General features: G+C 47.8%; 1 protein-coding gene across 7 annotated transcripts in view; it reads right to left on the bottom strand.

Annotated features, from left to right (window-relative positions):
- Window positions 1-935: 935 nt before the first annotated feature.
- Window positions 936-21,591, bottom strand: part of LOC146809397 (protein kinase C and casein kinase II substrate protein 3-like) — a 241,572-nt gene continuing 220,916 nt past the window's right edge. For 4 of the 7 annotated variants that reach the window (XM_085616230.1, XM_085616232.1, XM_085616231.1 and 1 more), the window contains exon 9: window positions 936-2,622. In XM_085616230.1, the coding sequence (XP_085472356.1) occupies window positions 2,601-2,622 (22 nt within the window). In that variant the 3' untranslated portion in view covers window positions 936-2,600. Of the gene's footprint in view, window positions 2,623-18,194; window positions 18,290-21,591 lie in introns of all 7 variants that reach the window. The other 3 variants (XM_085616226.1, XM_085616227.1, XM_085616229.1) reach the window with 1 other exon arrangement.

The raw sequence follows: 21,591 nt of genomic DNA, 5'->3' as shown, positions 1-21,591 counted from the left end.
GCTTCTTTTTATAAATAAATAACACTGCCTGGATAAAACTGATTGTGCCTGATCTGTGTCCCAGCTGATCTGACCGTTCTACCCCACACCTTCCTCCGAGAGTGAGTGGCGAGGGTCCAGCCTGCATACCCACTGAAAGTCAAAGCCTCCAGGGACGGACCTAGTCATTCAATGAGCTTTCAGCAGCGTCTGGCTTCTGTGGTTCCAAGGAGAAGAGCAATAGAGGTCCTTGTGTTGCACGGGCCCTGGAGACCTAACCTGATAGGGCGAGTTTGGTACAGAAAGCAAGATTCTTATCTATGCAGTGCCGAGTGGTGGGCAAGGGGATAGTGACCAGAAAGAGACCGGTGAGGCAGACCAGGAGAAGCAGGAACATGACATCACAAGGACAGGGTGACGGGCCCTATGGACGTGGAGCACAGGGACAGGCCACCCGGCTCATCCTCATACAGGTCAGGGGGAAGGCTGTTAGACTTGTAACACATGGAGATCTGTGCTGAAGCCCACCCCAGCTGATGGCAGTGACCACTCCCGCATGTGCAAGGTGGAGAGCTGCAGCCCTCCACCACTACTGAGCCACCATACTGGGGAAAACCCTCCATCTGATGACAGCACTGTTCACTCCCAAATCCCCAACATGTAAAAGAATGAATGAACATTATGCTGTAGAAAACCATGTAACATAACACTCAACACTCTCCCTGGGTACATTTCCCATGAGGTGTTCATACTCACTCCACTTGGGTTTTCCAATGGCATGACTAGATGAAGGATATCTGCAGGAGAGCCACATGGCCTTTGCCACTGCTCTGAATGCCAACCCCAGAGCAGCTGGAAATTTCAATCCCGAATTATTCTTAAGCATGAGTAGGAATGCATTTCTTATTGTCACCCAGTCCTTTTATATTGGTGGACAGTAGGAATGAGAGGCACTATTCTTTAGGCAAAAAGCTTTTTAATAATCAAAACTGTTTCCAAGTCAGGTCAAGAAGTTCTCCCATGTTGTTAAATAGACATGACAGGAGAGATGTATTCGCCCTCATCAGGCTGACCGACGTAGAGTAAGTCAGTGCTACTGAATTTTCCAGCACGGCAAAAAAGGCACACAGTGGTACATATGTCTTGGGTTGCAGAGAGAGAGAAGAAAGGCTTGGAAGCAGATTTGCTGACCCTTTGCGCAAAGTTTGTGTCACAAAAGTGATGCAAACTGTAGCAAAGGGCTGTATTGTTATTTACTTTCCAGCATAAACTTGTTTGTACTGGAAAGTACCCTAAAGAAACATTAACAAGTGCTACTTTGCTCCAATAGGCGTACCAAGGGTGGCATATGGGCATTCCCATGCAACCAGCCACACCGTTTAACGCAAAGCCCTATTTCCTAACTTTGGTGGACAGGGATTTGCGTAAATAAATTACACTTTCTCGAGATAGGTCTAATGTTGGAGAAAAGTTTTTTCTCCAAACTTTTCCTAATTTGGAAGTGCGCTGTACTGTACCGTGCAACAACTTGGAAAAGTATTAAACTATGTCTAGGAATAGTATTTTGTACACAAACCTGTGCTAGACATCACACATACACTTTTGCACCTAGCTGCGAGGGTGTGTGCGTGGCAAAAGACAGCCACACTAGTGCAGGGGGAGAGAGAAGCAGCAATATATCTTAGTACATATGGCTCTGCTCTGCTGTCTTCCTTTAATGCAACACAGAGCTGCCACATTTGTGGCTGTGCTGCATCGCGCCATTTCTATGTAAATGTGACCCTTGGTTTGTAAGGAGAAAGTGGGTACAATCGAGAGAAGCACAATAAGATGGCAGCTGAGAGGGGCACTAGCAGCTCCTAGCAGCACCAAATTATTGTAGCCCCCTATTTCAAATGCACTGGCTTCATAGTAATAATAATATTGATCATTCATATAGCAAACACCACAAACTGAATTGTCTCTTGGCACTTAACAATGGATGTTATTACTACCCAACTTAGTGGTCCTCATTGTATCGGTGTCCGAAGGCGGAAAGGCGTATGCGACCCCGTCAGCACTGGAACCTGTGACCTGCAGGTTCCACGCAGATCTCTGCATCAGGTGATCATCCTGCAAAGCTATCCTATTTGTGAAAGGGGAATATGGCTCTTTGAATAATGGTTTGCCCCTTCAGGTGGGCTGGGAAGCAGTGAGACGGGCATGCACATAGAATATATATTTGTCTAGCACCTATTGCCACATTATGAGGAATTCCAGTCATTCCCGATGTGAGTGATCCAGAGTGGAATGTAATCTGTTACAGATCACACAATGCTATGTGACCGAGTGAAGATTTGAAATTTCCATTCCTCAATCCGGCTTTAGCTGGTTTACCATCAAGATCTCCCCAACCCCATGTCGCTTCAGGATCACTGTATATTCATTTCTGACAGGTCTGTGTATCACACACAAGTCAAGCTACAAATCCATGTCTTTTTTCCTCATTTGGGGAATTTGAGATCCACGCCTTGTAGTCTAGCTTCTTCTACTTCAGCACCACCTCCACATAGTTGGCTGGGTAGAGGCCCACCTGGCCATGGGTGGTGATCCCCTTGCACCAGCCTTGCTCATCCTCATCCTCAATCTTGGTCAGCTCCTCCCCTGAAGAGAAAGTGAAAGTAGTTTAGGAAGGCAGCATTCTATACTGGACAGAAAGCACTCTGTGCTAGAGCAGGCATAGTGTTCAAAGTTGAGCAGCAGGCGATCTATATAAGCACAAACACGCAGCATTCAGTACTGAGAGGAGGAAAGAGGGTACTTATGTGTCGCACTGTCCTGCAGCTTAGTGTCTAATACACACACACCGCACATACATATTTTGCACATTCCTGCGATCTAGTGCAGGGTTCTCCAAAGTCGGTCCTGTAGGGCCAGATCCATGCCAGATTTTTATGATAACTAGATTTATCTGAACCGGGATATGCTCAAAATCTGGCATGGATCAGGCTCTCCATGACCAACTTTGGAGAACCCTGATCTAGTGGTTCAGACAAGAGTAGTCAAAAAAACTATTTTTGGAAAACTTGTTGATCGGATGAAGGTCGGGTCTTTGTAGAAGTGTTGTGCCATCTGTACAGTCAGATGCATCCCAGTTGTATGTGAGGGCTACTTAACTGGAGTGCGGCAGAGATAAGTTTAAGGACACCTATTTACCAGCAGGCCAGGAGAGGCTCCATCACTGCTGAATAGGACACATTATTTTGGGCTCTCGAAGCCAAGTCTGACAATATGCCCCCACTCGAATTAGACTGGACACAACAAACACACATGGGCATGGATCATTATTGACCCACCAGCCGAGGGGGTGTATGCAGATCCCCAACTATTATGGGCAGCAAAGAACCACTCACAGACAATGAATGTAGCGGAGATGTGGAGACAGTTCTATGCTGCATGTGTGGTATACATTGTGCACAGCGATGCCACGCGAACGTGAGAGAGACCAGTGGTGATCGTAGCACGTGGGGAATGAGGATCTGAGGGTGGGTGTTTCTGGGTTAGCTTGAACGCATTTTTCTATGCATATATTCTTCCAGTAAATACTGGCTCCGATGTCTTACGTAACCACAGTATGTATGACCAAGTATACTGCGGCCATCAAGTATATGGCAGCCAGTGGTGCCTATGAACACATCTGTGGGACAAATGTATGCATACAATATATTTTGAAACTAATAAAGATATATTTATATATATAATAATATATATATATATATATATATATATATTTACACATACATATAAATAATTATATGTCAAATGATTCATCATTAGGAAAACAATAAATAGTAACAGAATAATTGGGAATGATAATAGAAAGGTTTTAGGATAGAGGACAGAATGATACTAGGGATTAAAATGTTCAAACAATTCTGTAGCATTAGTTAGACTTGAGGAGAAGTTATATTTTTTCTTTACTGATTTGTCCGTCTGTTGCTTAAGAAAGCTGTTGTTTTCCTTGTTTACATCTTCAAATTGTAACCCCACTAGCAACCTGGCATTTAATATTTGTGGTCTTCCTGAGGTCTGGCAGTAGTCACCAACGCATGGTAGTGGTGTTACGTGTTTTTACGGGGCACATGGAGTCCTCGTACACCTTTAAATCAGTTCTGGCGGCTCCAGAAGCGTAAATCTTCCTTTAGTGAAGACGTGTTTCTTTAGGTGTGTTATATAGGTGTCTCCATGGTATATGCATGCTTTATGTCACTGTGCAGTTAGTTGTTCATGCTTTTCAGCTTGTGGTCATCGTGTTTTGTTAAAGGCTAATATTATCTTCCACTTTGAAACACTTTTCCCAGGGCCTGATGAACGCAGACGACCAGTCCCAAAATGTTGCAATGGGTCGAAAATGCACATCAGTTTTGAGCAGGGGGGGCTCCTCCGCTAAGGCGGGGGAGCGTCACCCCACTGCTCTCAGAGCAGTGAAAAAAGGAAAAATAAAATGATAATAACGGTGTTATTATCATTTTATTAGATAAAGGGCTAGATTAGGGCGGGCCAGGCTAGGATCGCAGAGGGAGGAGTGGTGGGTACACTCGAAGTGCGCATTGCCGTTTGGCTGGCCATCTTGAGCCGGCCAAACAGTCATGCGTGTAATGCACTGCCTGGTGAGGAACATTCACAGGCTCATATTCCCCGTCTGAGTGTTGAACCACAGCGCTCAGACCAATCACAACACTGTATTGCAGCATTGTGATTGGCTTAGGGGACTCAGCTGGAGGGAAGCGGAAGAGAGACATGGACGGCTGAAGAGGAAAGTGTTTTTTTTTTGTTTGCTTTTTTCACTCCGCCTCCCCCTGCCCCGCCCATTCCCTGCCAGCCGCCATTGGTTTTGAGCTAGGGAAATTGGAGTATAAGAGGTTAGTGGGCAGTGAGTAGCACATGAACGTCATTTAGGGGTTGCCAAGGGTCACACTTGCGACCCCTGGCATGCCCCGTGCGACCTCTGGAACTGCATTTACAACCCTTGGCCTCAGAGGTAGCAAAATCAGTGCCAGGAACACTGGGACAGCTCGGCCTTGTGGATATCGGCTGGAGCTTCAATCTCCCTGTTTTTTGTCATTTTTTTATTACACTAATAGTGAATAATATTATTCAATTAGTATAATAAAAAATGGAGTACAATTAGCTGTATCGTGATCCGCCCTGACAGCAGAGGTAAGGGGAATAGGCTTTTAAATGTATGTTGTGTGCATGCGTGCCGGTGAGAGTATGTTTATGTGAGAGAGAGTGTGTATGTGTGATTGTGTAAGCATGTGTGTGTGAGTGAAGGCAAAGGTCAAATTTCGTGTGATGTCACTTCCGCTACCCCTGGTCTTTTGCTGAATCGACGTTCATGGAGTTGCATTGTCATTGCATCGCCTACAGTGGCGTAACGAAACTTGAGGGGGCCCCCCTGCCGGGTATGTGGAGGGGCCCCCTCCTGACTCAAACTGGAGCTCTCCGGCCGAAGTGCGGTGTTGAGGGGGCCCCCTGTGTTACGCCCCTGATCGCCTACCTGATATTACAATAGCTTTAAGGAATGAATATATATTTGAATGTATTTGTATAACGCAATTGTTACCCTAGGAATACGTGTCCTGGAGCTTGAGGCAGAAATGAGAATCACAGCAGAATTGCCCAACGAACCTAAATAGGAAACAATCCGGTTTTAGGAGCTGGTGCAAGTGGTTTGTGGTTGGGGGGGAAAGGGGGTACAGTTCTAGTATTTCGCTCCTAGAAAGGAGAAGAACCGAGTACCGACACGAGCTCTCCTGACCCTGGGTCTCTGAAAAATGTTGGAGGAGGTGGAATGTGGAGGTCTTGCAGGAGAATAATGTAGCTGTGAAAGTATGAATATTGCACAACAGTTTTGCAACAATCAGCAGGAAGAGACGTAGGATCTTGCTTGGCATAGGCAGGTAGAAATGGCAGAAGGTAACCTATTTGTTTACCTGTTTAGAGAAGAGGCGGGAGTCATCAAATATTATCCCTGTAGTACATGCTTCTGAGACAGGTGAGGGTGAGAGCCCTAGTTCATCAGGACACCAAAATGAGGGCCACACAGTTAGGGGTGTGTCCAGAATAGGTACCTCTGTTTTATCACTTTTGAGTATAAGTGAGTTGTGCTGCATTCATTTCACAACTGCTAACATGCAGGCTTTAAAGTTCAGATGGGGGCTGCTGAGACTGGCCTTGACTGCAGCCACATAATCTTGATTTTATCAGCGTAGGAGGCGAAAGGAAGATCAAAGGACTTAACAAGACCTTCCAGAGGGGTCAAATAGATATAAAAACAGAGCTGGGCTCAGTGCTGTGCCAAGCAGACCTCCATAAATAAGGATTTGGTAAAGAGAGGATCACGGGAACAGCTTAATGACAGTCCCATAAAAATTAACAAAACCATGGATGGGCAGCACCACAAATCCATGCCACTGGAGTCAAGCTGTCCTGGCTGATGAGGGGTGAAACCCCGAAACCGGTCCTAGGATGCTTGTTTCCAGTCCAGGGAAGACCTGGCCAGGCAGTTTGGGCTGGACTGTTCCCATTGGGCGCAGGGTCAAGACAGATTTGCATATGACTGGGTTCAAACTGGAAAGGCATGGGGAGCAAACAAATGATGGATTATTAGGCCCAGATCTCTGTACTGGGGTGAATGTATGACATTGTTCTGCATTCTGTCCATCAATTGTTCTTTTTGCATTTATCACCCCGAGTCGGCCGGTATGCCCAGATGTGGGTCACGTGCCCTCTATGCCACTGGAGTCGAGCTAACCTGGCTGATGAGGGGTGAAACCCCGAAACCGGTCCTAGGATGCTTGTTTGCAGTCCAGGGAGGACCTGGCCAGGTAGTTCGAGCTGGACTGTTCCCATTTGGTGCAGGGTCAAGACTGATTTGCATATGGCTGGGTTCAAACTGGAAAGACAGGGGGAGCAAAAAAATGATGGATTTTGGCCCAGACCTTTGTACTGGGCTGAATGTATGACATTGTTCTGCATTCTGTCCATCAATTGTTATTTTTGCATTGAACTGAAGAAGAGGCATGGGAGGAGCTACAGACAGATCTTAAGACAAGGGCCATGTTGTCAATTACTTTATGGAAGATGGAAACAGGAAAAGATTTAGGAAGGAAACACTTCTGCCATTCCTGCACCCATCATCAAAACTGTAGCAAAGATAAACAATTGTATCACATATAACTCCCTATTAGACTCACCAAGGCATGGGTGAATGACTCGTAATGCTCAAAATCACGTTAGGACATATTCTCATAAAATTCTGGTTAAAATACCCTCTAATTAAAGGCACAAGCTCATTAATGTCCGACAATTGTGCATTAACGTTACCGTCACAAAAAATGCCCTACATTGCCACTAGAAGCCTTTCTGGGCCTTGCACAGTATATTCTCAGCCTATGAACGCCGTCTGTGTTCATGGAGAACATGAACATTTGAATTAATGATTCCACTGTCACCTAAACCCAAGGAAGCCTTGATGATCCTGGCAATCCTGCCCTCACTCGCCCAGGGAAGTACAGATCTCTGTCATGTGGGCACCACCCTCCAGACTTGTTCTTCACCAGTCTCTACACTCACAGTATCTGGATATATCAAGCTGTCGTGGACAGATCATACCTTCGTCAGCGTCACCTGTGAAGGTGCGCCCTGCACCAAATCGAAGAAACAGATCCTATTCTGCCCCCTCTTGGAGAAATCTGAACAAAATTCGGCCCACCGGATTCAAGCAAGAACTGCAGACTCGAGATTCCACCACCCTAAGTCCCTTAGAGATGTTCAAGAATATCGAATGAATAGTGGCGTGTTGGACTTGGCCCTTTTTCCCTAAATTTTTCGCTTTTCTGGGGAAATCACATGTGTAAATACAAAGATTGAATGTGTGCAGACTGAGTTTCCCCATTTTAAAAATATAACTTAAAATGGATGCCAGAGCTGTGTGGTTGCGCCGTTTGACTGAGCTAGGTTAACAGTCTAGTCGTTATTTCCCAGCAACCCCAGCTTTTGGAGGGAAGCCTGGCACCCAGGGTGCTCTACCCCTCCCCCCTAGGCCAGTTAGAGCCAGTCTCCCCAGACGCTTCTAGAAGCTTCTGGCACTGTCTGGAAGGTGGGGTGAGGGGCGTATAAAGGGCGGAGCTGGGTTGCCATGTGCTCAGTCAGTCAGAGGGTGGACCAGGGAGAGAGGGGACCTGCTGCCAGGGGTTACCGCCACATAGGCCTGTGTGCTGGGCCCTGAGCCTACCTACCCCCACCCCCTACTGTCCACAGGGCGAGGGAAAGATATAGTGGTGGCAATTCAGACCTGGAAAAGCCTTCGCAGGAGTTTAGGAGGTAGGATTAGTCGGGGACCTATGCCTCTGAAAGTGACAGGGCTTAGGTGCTGCCTTTCAAGTGAGTGAGGGATCCTAAACTACCCACTGATCTGGCCCGGCGAGGGGAGAATCCAGGGACAACAGGCAGAGACTAATTAGTCCGCCTGCAGCCACCAACGCAACTTCCCCCCCTCAAGAAACCCTCAACCAAGGGGCAGGAAAGAGAGAGCGCTATTTACAAGCCCCCTGGAAGGAGAGCGCTATTCACCAGCTGCCCCTGGAAGGAGAGCGCTATTTACAAGCTGCCCCTGGAAGGAGAGCGCTAGATTTGGTGAGCGCTACATCTGAAGTGACTGTATTCTGCTGGGGGCCGCTGTCTGTCCACTCCCCTGTGCTGTCGCCATATGGATGGTAAATAGACGCCAGCGGGAGCCCACCCCGCGTGATACCGGCCGTCGGCACGAGTGCCAGCTGCCTCGGCGCTTATTCACAACATCGGGAGCCTACCCCGTGTGTGCGCCGCCACGCGGCGTGTGTAGTTAGACCACGGGAGCCTACCCCGTATTGGCGCTGAATTAAGAAACGGGAGCCTACCCCGTATTGCCCCAGCAAGAAGAAACTGACCAGAACTCACTGCCGCTGCCGGGACCTCGCCGGTAGCGTGGTCGGGCGGAGAGAGCATTGCCATGTCCCAAGATCACCACCGCCACCCGGGCCCACGGGAAGGAGAAGCGCCCTGGCGAAGGAGGTCGCCGCAGCTCCGAGGTCCGGGGAGGGCCGCAGCGGCTTTCACGAGGGCGGTGCTAGGCCCTGGGAGTGTCGGCGGAGCGTTGCCAGGCGACCGGGGTGCCGGCCGCGTCATCGGCCGCACCTCGCCGGAAGCTGCGTCCTCATTGGTTCCCGAGCGAGGCCCGGAGCTGGTCCCGATCGTTACGGGAGGGGCTCCGCTGCCAGTGGGAGCCCCTCGAACAGCTACCCCGCCTACTGAATCGGCGGGAAGGAGACGCCGAAGGAAGTGCTGCCGCCCGGGGTCTCTCCGCGCACTGAGGAGAGCCCCGTGTGCGCTGCCTGCCACCAGCGACGCCTGAAGCCTGCCAGGGAAGTGCCGGTGAATGGGGCCTTGGTCCGCGTTTGCTGGGGGAGGCATCGGGGCATAATCTCCGTGCTCGCCTTCCCCCCGGGGCCGCGTGGGGGCAGTCACTGAGTTCCCCAGTCCTGGAGGGGGACTCTAACGGGACCGCCCGAGTTTGGGTGTTCCTCAGCTGCCCCACTTGACAGCGGGCAGCTGCAACGGGCCCCCAGAATTGCTCAAAGCCCCTGGAGGGCAGGCTCCCCCGGCGCCAGTGGGACTCTCCAGCGGCCCCGCTTGACAGTGGGTCGCTGCAACTGCACCGAGGGGGACATGTAGACTGTAAAGACCCCGCCTAAGAGCTTCGAGGTCGGGCCCAGAACTTGCAAGGTTTGATGCTCCCCGAACGTGCGAGGTTAAGGCTCCAGGGAGTCCCTAGAGAGTGCTTCAAGGACCAGCCCTGGGGAATGTGCCTATGTGATGCCACGTTTCAGACCTTAATGCCTTGCCATATTTGAAGTGCCGGGGTAGAGCTTTGATTGCTGGCCTAATGTTATGCTATGTGCAGCGCCAGATTTACAGGCCATGTTTGAAGCACTATTGATTGGCGATAAGCAGCGCTATGTTCATATGTCCTGGTTTTAAGGCGCTATTGAATTGATATGTGCAGCGCTAGGGTAAATGCCTGATTTAAAGTGCTATTCAATTGCCCCGTGCAGCGCTATGTTGAAGGCTATGATTTAAAGTGCTATTCAAATGCCCTGTGCAGCACTATGTTCCTAGGCCTGATTTAAAGTGCTAGTCATTTGTTGTGTGCAGCGCTATGTTAACAGGCTCTATGTGACGCGCTATTGAGTCGCTATGTGCAGCGCTATATCTAGATGCCAGGTTTTAAGGTGTTGATGCACTGCCTACCCTAATTTTTGCCTCAGGCTTAGGAGTCAATCATATTGGTGATGCATAAGGGGATGCCATGCTATTTTTATTACAGGTGTTCCGGATTATTGCTTAATGTTATGCCATGATGATTTCCTTGCAGGTTTGAGGCTGATGGACTTCTTGTTATTGTTTTCTAAGTCGCCATGATTCCGGCAGGGGCCCGATTGGCCCTGCCCTGTATATAATTCCCCCCCTGTAAATGTTAACCGAGCGCCAGTTGGCGCAGTACAGAGATTGCCTATTGACACCTTGTGGTTTTGGACAATACAAAAGTTCTTTTTACCTAAACTGGTGTGGTGTCTCTTTTTGTAGTGTGCCTTGTGTGTCGTCTGTGTGTACTGCGTGGATGCTTTGCACATTTCCTCCGGAATTTTGGCCCGCCCGCTCTGCACCACGCTACCCGTTTCTAACATTGGTGGCAGCGGTGGGATAGGACTTGTGTTTGCGCAGTACCGCAGCGACCACGGGTTGCACTGCAAATTGAGCGTTTAAAGTAATCTCAGGTTTTGGGGAATTATTGTTTTTCCTGATTGTGATTTCCTCCTGGAAGTATATTTTAAATTGTGTCCCCTTGTTGCACTGTGGGTGGTGTGTCCCGGGTGTACCGTGCCAGGATGGGGTTAATCTACAATGAGGATGATCTTATGGAGTACACGGAGCAGGAAGTGATGTATTTCTGCAGGGAGAGAGGGATACCCCCAGTAGGCAACACACGCAGGAAGCTCTTTCTCTATGAGGCCCTCAAGAGGGGGGAACCCTTAGAGATTGGTGGGGACTTGTCAGATTACCCCTCCGCATATTTAAAGGGTGGATTTAGTGGAGACCTGGGGGAGGACCTCCAGAGAGGGGAGGACTCCGACAGTGAGGGGGCCCCGTCCATAACCCAGGAGGGTGGTGACACTGAGGAGGAGGAAGATGATCGGGGGGAGACGCCAGTAGCGAGGGAGGACACCAGAGTTAGGGAGTCCTGCGCTGGGTCCAGTCCCGAGGGCACTGCCCCGTCCCTTCCCCTGTCCCCAGAAGAGTGGGTAGATAGGAGGGAAGGAAGGGAGCATCAGCTGGCGCTGGAAAGGCTCAAGGTGGAGCTAGCGCGGCTCAGGGTGGAGGAGAAGAGGCTAGAGACGGAGAAGGTCCTAGCGCAGGAGAGGATGGCGGAGGCAGAGAGGGCCTTTGCCAGGGAGAGACCAGCTCGGGAGGGTAGGTTGTCCCCTGAGAGTGGTTTTTGTGGTCTGGATTCACCAGTAAGGGTGGGATCCAGTGGTGGCAGTGAGAGTGGATCCAATGTAGGGTGTCCCACTCCCAGAGCCCAGGAGACGGTGCCTGATTCCCAGGAAGAGGGGGACAGGTTAGAGTTCAGGGGCAGGGGAAAACTGTCCCACCAGTCCTGGGGGGAGTTTGCGGAGGTGTGTGGGACAGCATTGGAGGATTGGGTGGTGAGGAGTGCAGTGAATGAGTGGGAAGGGCTGTGCCAGGTACTCATCCGGGAGCACATGCTCAGAAATTGTTCCCCCAGGTTGCGTCACCACCTAGTACAGTGTGGGTTCTCCGACCCCAGGGAGCTTGCACAGGAGGCAGACCTCTGGGTGAGGGCCAGGGTGTCTGAGGAGGCATTGGGGAGTAACCCTGAAGGGGGTGGTGCAGGGATCTTCCAACCCAGCGAGGTGGGAGAGGTGGCGAATAGCCCAGCTAGGTCCCCGGGAAGAGAGAGGGTTGTAGGGCCTCACGACCTATCCATAGGAAGGAGTGATACGGGGAGGTGTCCCGAGGTGCCCCAACCGCAGTCTCAGGGCCTGGAGAGTTCCATAAGGGAGCCCCAGGTTGGGAGCCTAGGCTGTCCTGATGTGCCGCCCGGTGAGGGGGAGCCCCTAATGTCAGGAGGACCCGGGGCATCTGTAATCAGAGCTCCTGAGGTTCTGGGGTTCGCCCAGTTGCAGGGTTTAGATCCTGGGCTGGGATGCCAGGTTCAGGGGCTGCCTGACCTGGCGGGTGGAACATCTGTTAGCAGTGTCCTCCCAGAATTGACTTCCAGGGGTACTTTTCCAGGTGGGAGGGTGCGGAACTCTGGAAGGGGGTGCCGAGGGAGGAAGGTCTCGCCTCTGGCACCGGCTCAGCCACAGGGCTTAGATCCTGGGTTGGGAGGCCGGGGACAGGTACTGCCTGACCTGGCGGGTGGGGCATCTGTTAGCAGTGCCCCCCCAGAATTGTCTTCCAGGGGTGCTACTCCTGTTGGGAGGGTGCGGAACTCTGGGAGGGGGTGCAGGGGGAGGGAGGACTCGCCCCTGGCACCGGTGCAGCCTAAGGGTTTAGACCCTAGGCAAAACAGAGGGTTCTTAAAAAGAAAAGAAATAATGCCCCACTCTCCCCCACAAGCCATGCAAACAACTAGTTCAGAAGTCCTAGCAGAATATTCAAGCAAAAATGGAAGAAATGACAATTCCCCACTGACCACCACAGAGCGCTGAATCCATGCTCACGGATGAAAGGAGGTCCGGCTGATGGCAAACAAGCTAAAAGGTCTACCAAATAACTATTTAGGTTCCCTTGTGAGTAGATAGGTTCTCAACAGGCATGACCTGCTCTAGATTCCCACCACTCAATGCTGCAATTGCCCAAAATCATTTTTCCATGGCAGAATTGGAGAAAATAAATTCATCAATGCCTCTCTATCACATCCCATTTGGGGGGTCCAAGATAGACAGGTGCTACTGCGTCCTAAACATGGTGGATCTAAGGTTGTTTTGCACTGGTGTCCTGGGGTTTGTTGAGCTATAGTCCTGCAAACTTTCTGACCTTGACTCTCTGGATAGCGAGGGCGAGCAGTCAAAGAATTCTCAGGGAGATAGTGTAGAGGACATGACCTCAGACCTCAACAGTAAACCAAGAGACAAAATGCATTGTGCAGCCTAGTGCTCATCTTTGATTTAAAATAAAATATTTTAATCACTCAGAATAGCATACTACTACACAGCAACATTAGAGGAATCAGACACAGGGCTTCAATCTTCCTTGAGGCACTATACCCTTCGATACCATCCCTCTTGATGGAGTTACCCAGCCTCTATTATCCCTCTTGCATAATGTGAGACAAGTCACTGATTAGGCACAGGTGGTGCATTCTTAAAGTACCCCCAAGTTGTAGATGCATTCAACAGTTCAGTTTAAGTTCACCTCGTGGTGGTTATTCACTCAAAATCTTAAGCTCGTTCTGCAGATCTGTCTGTGGCTCAGTCGCGTGTTCTCTTACAGTTTTTAAGCCCTAAAGTTACCTGTGTGCTGTTGCTGCAGTCCAGGGCAATGTAGGATGGATGTGTGCAGAGGCTCTTGAGCTGTCGGGGTTACTGCAACAGCCTGGCTAAGAACTATGGGCCACATGTATGGAGGTTTCACTTAGCGATTTCCTAATAGTTATTTTTTGTGATTCACTATTAGGAAATTGCAAACACTTATGCACTAATGTGTCTTTGACACATTTAGAGATTCCTAATGGGGTCGCAATTGATCTACCTCATTAATATTCATGAGGTAGGTCAAAATTTGCTATCCATTGGGCATCGCTAGAAACACAGGATAGTGATCGGACCACCATGTCTGTGTTTGCTTTTAACTAAAGCAACACTTTTCTATTTTTAATTTAGCCCATTTTCCTTAAAGAAAAATGGGATGCATTTCAAAAAGAAAAATAAAGCATTTTAGTTTCATTTTTTATAAGAGTAGGCAGTGGGCCTTGGGACCTCTGCCTGCTCTGAAAAGAGGTTTTTGCATGCATTCAGAAAGAGCATCTCTTCCCGTTTGCGAATGGGTCACTACCTACTTAAAGTAGGCAGTAAAATGCTAATGTTCTGCGACCTCATTTCAGTCGCAAAACTTTGTACATAACACTGAGAGTCGCTATTAGGTAGGAATGCCCTTAACACGCCACTTCCTAATACTGAATCGCTAACCCATTTTGCGATTTATAATAGGTTACCGAATCACAAAATGGATTTGGTACCCAGTAAGATACAATTTTCCGTTGCAAACAGACCGATTCTGTGAATCACGCCGTTTGTGACAGGAAAAACCCTACATACATGTGGCTCTTGATGACTTGCTGTTTTAAGCGGAGCCATTCCTGTGGAAGTTCTCACCTTGGCAGTTACAGCCTGCTAAGCCAGGTCCAGGCTGGTGTGGCAGAAGAGGCCTTTGGGCCTATTTTGGCTTTTACCTCAGCGTTGACGGAGTGTTCATTTTTGGATATCGGCAGGTACAGCACCGGTGTCTCAGTCATGGCAGTCTGCTGGTCGCACTCAATGCTTGATATTTGCGCATGTTCTGATGCGGTTCGTGACCAGAACCAGTCAGGGGCAGTGGGGGTCCCCTTCCAGACCTAGGTCATTCTTGACTTAGCTCCCGTGCGTTCTTGCTTTCTTTGGCTTATCCCTCATGCTGCGCTTCCTCTCCTGGATAGTCACTCATCCTGCAGGGCCAGGCACACCCATTCACTTTCTTAACAGGCAGTCATGTTTCCAAGCTCTAGGCAGGCCCGCAGCTACTCCAACAGAAAGTGCAGACTTTAGGTGAGGTTCCGTCAACTTTAACAGCCACCACCCCAGGATGTGATTTAGCCAGGGCATGAACAGTAGGCCCATGGCCATTATGAGGGCACATGTTGTGCAACCCCAGAGTTCATAAAACAGGTCCTGGAGTTGATATTAACATGGACAGACCTAGGTCTCTGTACACACTAGATCAGTGGAATGCCAAGAACAAAATAATAAATCTGGATACTAGTTTCGCAAGCAGTTGGGCACTCAGGGCAGGGGTATGACTCTGCTCATCATGTTCACTGTGGCTAGAATCAAGAAACAAACAGCTTATGTCTCACTCCCCTGTAGAATTCACTAGAATCTGAAGTTGCAAAAATATTGTTATTCCTGAAGTCTGCATCCCAGCGATAAATCTGTAAAACTAGGATTTTCATCTTGGAACTTCTTTTCCTGCCAGGCCTCATCACCAAGGTCATAAATTCACTAATTCCTTTGGAGCTCAAACACATGATTGAAAAACCTTTCCTGAAAAACACGAATGAAGGCTCATGCATCGTATCCAACTACAGGCCTACTACTTTGCATTGAAAAACCTCTGGCAACCGTGTCACTCGCAATTTAACACAAATTCTGACAGCACCGACCTGACTGACTGCCAACCCCTTTGTGGGACTAATACTACACTGTAACACCTCAGAATGGGAGCTCTTGGTTGCCTGAGGTGGGGCCTGTGTGTGGCCTTATACTCTCTGCTCTTTAACACCATTAGCTATAGAGCACTGCTTGCCGGCTAGGTAGGGCCGAGGGCGGAGGAATAGGAGGGACAGCTGAACTCGGTTCACACTTGATGTGTTTTTCATTACTATACATAAGGTAGGCTGCAATTTGCTACCCATTGGGAACTGCTAAAAACACAGGGATGGTGGTCTGCTGCGGACAGCAGACTACCAAGTCTGTGCTTCCTTTTAAATAAAGCACTTTTTTTTTTTTAATGCAGCCTGTTTTCCTTAACGGAAAACAGGATGTATTTCAAGAAGAAAAATCAAACTTTTCAGTTTCATTTTTTAAGTACAGGCAGTGGTCCGTGGGACCACTGCCTGATTCGAAAAAAATGTTTTCACATGCATTTAAAAAGGGGAAGGGGACCCCTTCCCGTTTGTGAATGGGTGACCACCTACTTGAAGTAGCGGTAAAATGCAAATGTTTTGGGACCATATTTCAGTGGCAAAACATTCATACATAGCTCTGTGAGTCGCTATTAGGAAGGGATGCCCTTAACATGCCCCTTCCTAATCATACACCAAGATGGACACTTTGGCCAGCACCAACGAAGGCTTCAGTAGCAGCCATCAATGTATGCGGAAGATGACAAACTTCAAATAAGGCTATAAGAGGTAGGTTTGGTGATCTGTCTCAAACATGCTCTAGAGCTGTATCTGTTTCACTGGCTAAAAGACCGATCCAGCATGTCTTCCTGTGATCCGGATGAACATATCTCTCCCCATCCCCCACTCCAGTGCACTGCTGGGATTGAACCACTAGATGGCAGGAGTGTGTAACGCATGTGACTTTCGACCTGCCAAAGAATCAACTGAGCTCTATGATAACAGGCACGGAAGTCTTGTTCCCTGTTCATGACAGGGCTGCTCACAGCGGGGTCCCAGATGTCCTCTACAAACAACAATCGATGATGCCCTGTCCTGTGAAAGAAAGTGGGTAGTGGGGGTAAAACGAAAAATGTCACTTTACCAAATATCCTTGCACTGTCCAGCATAGAGAAATGTATATCAAGTAACAGGGGAGTGGTGGTGTATGAGAAGGCATGCTACATTCAGTATTCAACAGCAGGCAATGCATGCTGTATAGAAGCAGGCGTGCAGCATTCAGCAGCAGGCATGATGTATAGAAGGCGGCATGCAGCATTCAGTATTCAGCAGCAGGCATGATGTATAGAAGGCGGCATGCAGCATTCAGTATTCAGCAGCAGGCATGATGTATAGAAGGCGGCATGCAGCATTCAGTATTCAGCAGCAGGCATGATGTATAGAAGGCGGCATGCAGCATTCAGTATTCAGCAGCAGGCATGATGTATAGAAGGTGGCATGCAGCATTCAGTATTGAACAGCAGACATGTTCTGTAGAAATTAGCATGCAACATTCTGTATTGAGCACAGGCACGCCATGTAGAACAGGCGTGCACCATGTAGCATTGAGCACAGGCATACAGAATTCAGCGCAGCGGAGAATGAACCGTCTAGAACATAAGATACAGTGGACAGGAGAGGCTGTGCAGGAGCAGAATGTCCTACTCAGCACCGAGGAGTAAGAAGGGAAGAGTAGGAAGGCTGTAAATAACAGGAAGAATTAGCAGTACAAGGTATGTAAACAGGAAGAAATAGCAGCACAAGGTATGGAAACAGGAAGTAGTAGCAGCACAAGGTATGGAAACAGGAAGTCACAGCAGCACAAGGTATGGAAACAGGAAGAAGTATCAGCACAAGGGATGGAAACAGGAAGAAGTAGCAGCACAAGGTATGGAAACAGGAAGAAGTATCAGCACAAGGTATGGAAACAGGAAGAAGTAGCAGCACAAGGTATGGAAACAGGAAGTAGTAGCAGCACAAGGTATGGAAACAGGAAGTAATAGCAGCACAAGGTATGGAAACAGGAAGAAGTATCAGCACAAGTGATGGAAACAGGAAGAAGTAGCAGCACAAGGTATGGAAACAGGAAGAAGTAGCAGCACAAGGTATGGAAACAGGAAGTAGTAGCAGCACAAGGTATGGAAACAGGAAGTAATAGCAGCACAAGGTATGGAAACAGGAAGAAGTAGCAGCACAAGGTATGGAAACAGGAAGTAATAGCAGCACAAGGTATGGAAACAGGAAGAAGTAGCAGCACAAGGGATGGAAACAGGAAGAAGTAGCAGCACAAGGTATGGAAACAGGAAGAAGTATCAGCACAAGGGATGGAAACAGGAAGAAGTAGCAGCACAAGGTATGGAAACAGGAAGAAGTAGCAGCACAAGGGATGGAAACAGGAAGAAGTAGCAGCACAAGGTATGGAAACAGGAAGTAGTAGCAGCACAAGGTATGGAAACAGGAAGAAGTAGCAGCACAAGGTATGGAAACAGGAAGTAGTAGCAGCACAAGGTAACCAGCACAGCTTCTCATTCAAGAGCAGCAGGTGAGTGGTGTACAGAACAGGCGGCGCTGAGGCAGGCGCATCTCCCGCAGCACTGCGTCAGGGCACTGCGGGGCAGGTTTCAGCGGTGGCCAGGCAGCAGTGGCAGGAATGGGGCAGGAAGCAGTGATGTGGCTTGCATTGTTTTACCTGCGTTAAAGCTGAGTTCGTCGGCTTCCTGCCCCACATAATCGTACACGGCCCGCACGCGCACTCCGGGGACATTCACAGGCGGCCTAGTCATGCTGCAAATCAAACACAGGGACAGGGGCGGGGTTAGTCACAGACAGCCGACGGAGGGAGGGGAGAGCAGCACCCCGTCCGGTTCTCCGGGTGAGTCACACAGTCATTAATGATGGACGACACCCCAAACAATGTGCTGAAGAAGCAAGCATCAGTGCTCTTCCAATGCTGGCCCTGAGGAGCAGGGAAAGAAACCCTCATTGGACTTTAGCTCCCTTTTTAGTACAAAGAAGGGCACCGAAATGTACATTCATATTCAAAAGCATTAGGATCTGGAAGACTCAAAAAATCAGCCAAATCCTAAGGTTTTAGCAACACCTAGCACCCACCAGTGGGGCACCTAAAACCCACACATGCAACTCTTAACACTCACCATTGCAATCCCTAGCATTCACCAACGTAGCACCAATAACCCATACAATGTGACACTCAGTGTCCACCATTGTAGCACCTACCACCAGTCAATGCATCACCTAGACTCACAAATGCTAGACCTAGCACTCACCACTGTAACACCTAGCACCCACCAATGTAGCATTTAAAACCCCCAAAGAGAACATCCAGAGCCTGCTTATGCAATACATAGCACTCACCATTGCAATCCCGGGGACTCACCAATGTAGCACCAACAACCCATAAAATGTGACTCCCAACATCCACCATTGTAGCACCTACCACCAGTCAATGCATCACTTAGACTCACAAATGCCAGACCTAGCACCCACCACTGTAACACCTGGCACCCAGCAATGTAGAATTTAAACAGAACCAACTAATGCAATACATAGAATCCACAAATGATACATTTAGCACTCACCATTGCAACCCTTAGTACCCACCAATTCAGAACCTAGAATCCATACATGCAACTCGTAGCATTCACTACTGCAACACCTAGAACCCACTTATGCAGCATATAACCAAGAACACATCCACTCTGGCTTCCTTTCTTACAGCTTCAACAAATGTCAGAATACTCTCTCTATCATACAGCAGGCGGACAGGTTTCGGCTCACTCTTGATATGGCCTGGTTACACACTTATGCAGGGTCATCAACCTCTTGCTTCCCTCTCTACTCCCACCTAACTGGACCTTTGGGAAGAAATGTATCATGATCCAGTTCTCATCCACAGTAAATCATCAGTCAATGGGTGTCCTTGTTACACGTAAAGCCAGAACTCTTCGTTATTATAGTATATACTGTTCTCTATTAACCCCTTACCCATTTTTGGATCCTGATGGAAACATTTCTGTTTGCATCCATTCCCAAATTATTTGGCTATGTTAAACAGGGATAAATCCCATACTACAGATCTTGAAACTTTACTGCACACCATACAACCTCCTGAAACTGAGCTAAAATGTACTAATCTTTGGACACTGCTGCTCAACTAGTTGTTACTCCAGCCCTATTTCATATTGTTTCAAGAAAACCTTAGTGTGTGAGTTTCAAATGCCCTTGTATTCCTTAGATCCAAATTATATATGGGATGAAGTACCCCCTGCTGTACATTAAAAGCAGGGCCACTGGAATTATGCGACTTTGCAGCTGGAGAATTTTTTGCATAATTATGCGTATTACGAAGTGGCCACATAATTCATCATCTGGTGTATAATCTGCAGATCCTAACAAAAAACATTGTTTCTAGCTCAAGCGGATCAAAAGTTACGAAAAATGCAGCAACACATATTGGTGCACTGTGGAAGGCCCTTCGCAAAAGTTGACCAGTCAGCTTTCTGTCTCATATTACTTTATTTGGGTTACAGACTGGTACTAATGAGGTCAACCTTTGCCACATAATTTGGTACTCCCTGCTGCGTAATTCCAGTGGCCCTAATTATAAGGATATTGCATGTCAATGAGAAGTTTCGTGAATGTATAGAGGAATGAGGGCGATGGCTGAGTTCATTTAAAATACCATGGAACTTCAAGGTGACTTGCAATATTCTTTTAATGTTCTGCAGATTTTTTTCTTTTATTATTATACATCACACTTCACATTAATTGCTTAAACCCTTAGAGTCTTGCTCTTTCATGTTCTTAACAGAAAACAAGAATAAAAGCAGAATTTGTAACGAGAAATTAAACACCAAAAAGCAGTTAGTAATTAAAAAAAAATATTGGAATCAGTTTAATTTAAGTTAGGTAAAAACATTATATAACTTAGTTTGTGTAGAAACATGCAGAGATTCTATCTTTCCTGTAAAGGCCTGTTGTATGGAAAAAAATTAACATGTTGCCATACATATCTCCTCTCTTCTGATCACTTTTCTTTTTTTAGAGAAATATGTATCACCAGACGGAAAAGCAAGTTCCTGTTTTCCTCATGTAAACTGCTGCTGTAATTATGCTCTACCTGCCTTTCACCCTCGCTGCATGCTCTGGCAGCAGGCATGGTGATGTCAGAACTCGACTGTAATAACTTATTACAGTTGAGCAGCTAGGACATTTCTACAGGCAACAAGAGATGTTACAAGTCTGCTATAATAAGGAAATTAGAGACAGGCTTTTATACAGGATTTGCAGGCTTCCATGTATTATTGTGCCTCTACAACTGTATTGTCCAGTGTTCGATTTTTTTAATTTTGTGATCTCAGAAGACCTCCGTTTTTTAGCCCAAGACCATGCAATTTCACAAACTAATCCATACATGATCCAAACGTACGCCTTTTCTAAAGAAACGTTATTCATCTAACATTAGGGTTTTTTTGGTTCTGAAGACCTGCCAGACTTAGGTTTACTGTACTCCGCAATTTGTGTTTCTCAAATGTGGAGCCAGAGGGAAAAAAAACAATTTTCTGACTTACTGCCCAGTTTGTCAAACTATTGAGCACCAATCCTCTATAATCTCTCTCTTATGTACTTCCAGCGATGTCTGGAGAGGGGAAAGGGCAAAAGACACTTTATTATATTAAGAGGTGGTCTGCCCCTTCGGACCCTGGGTTCTCAGTTTGTGATAGCAGAGGAGGTCACGCTACTGTGTGCATGTGTGTAAAATGGGCTAACCGTGTGAGCTTCCAAGGCTTGTATGAGACAGAAAAACAGTGGTGGCTCTGCACTTGGTCTCTGCTCCCTCCGCTCAACCAACCTCTAAAGCTGCCACTGGCTCTGTTCAAGTCTAAACTGGTTAGAAAAACTGGGATATTTCCAAGACAAGGACCGCTAGATTACATTCTATTATTACGATTATCATTATTACTATCATTAAGTGTGTATTTTCAGGCCCAGGCCAGTCTGCTTTTACTACTATCCCAATGCTTTGGGTCAAAACAAAGGGAAGGTTTTAACTCGCCAGTAAAACG

The sequence above is a fragment of the Triturus cristatus genome, chromosome 7 (assembly GCF_964204655.1).
Source record: "Triturus cristatus chromosome 7, aTriCri1.1, whole genome shotgun sequence".
Lineage (NCBI taxonomy): Eukaryota > Metazoa > Chordata > Amphibia > Caudata > Salamandridae > Triturus > Triturus cristatus.
Note: the sequence above shows the minus strand (reverse complement) of the source record. Positions and strands in the feature narration are given on the sequence as shown.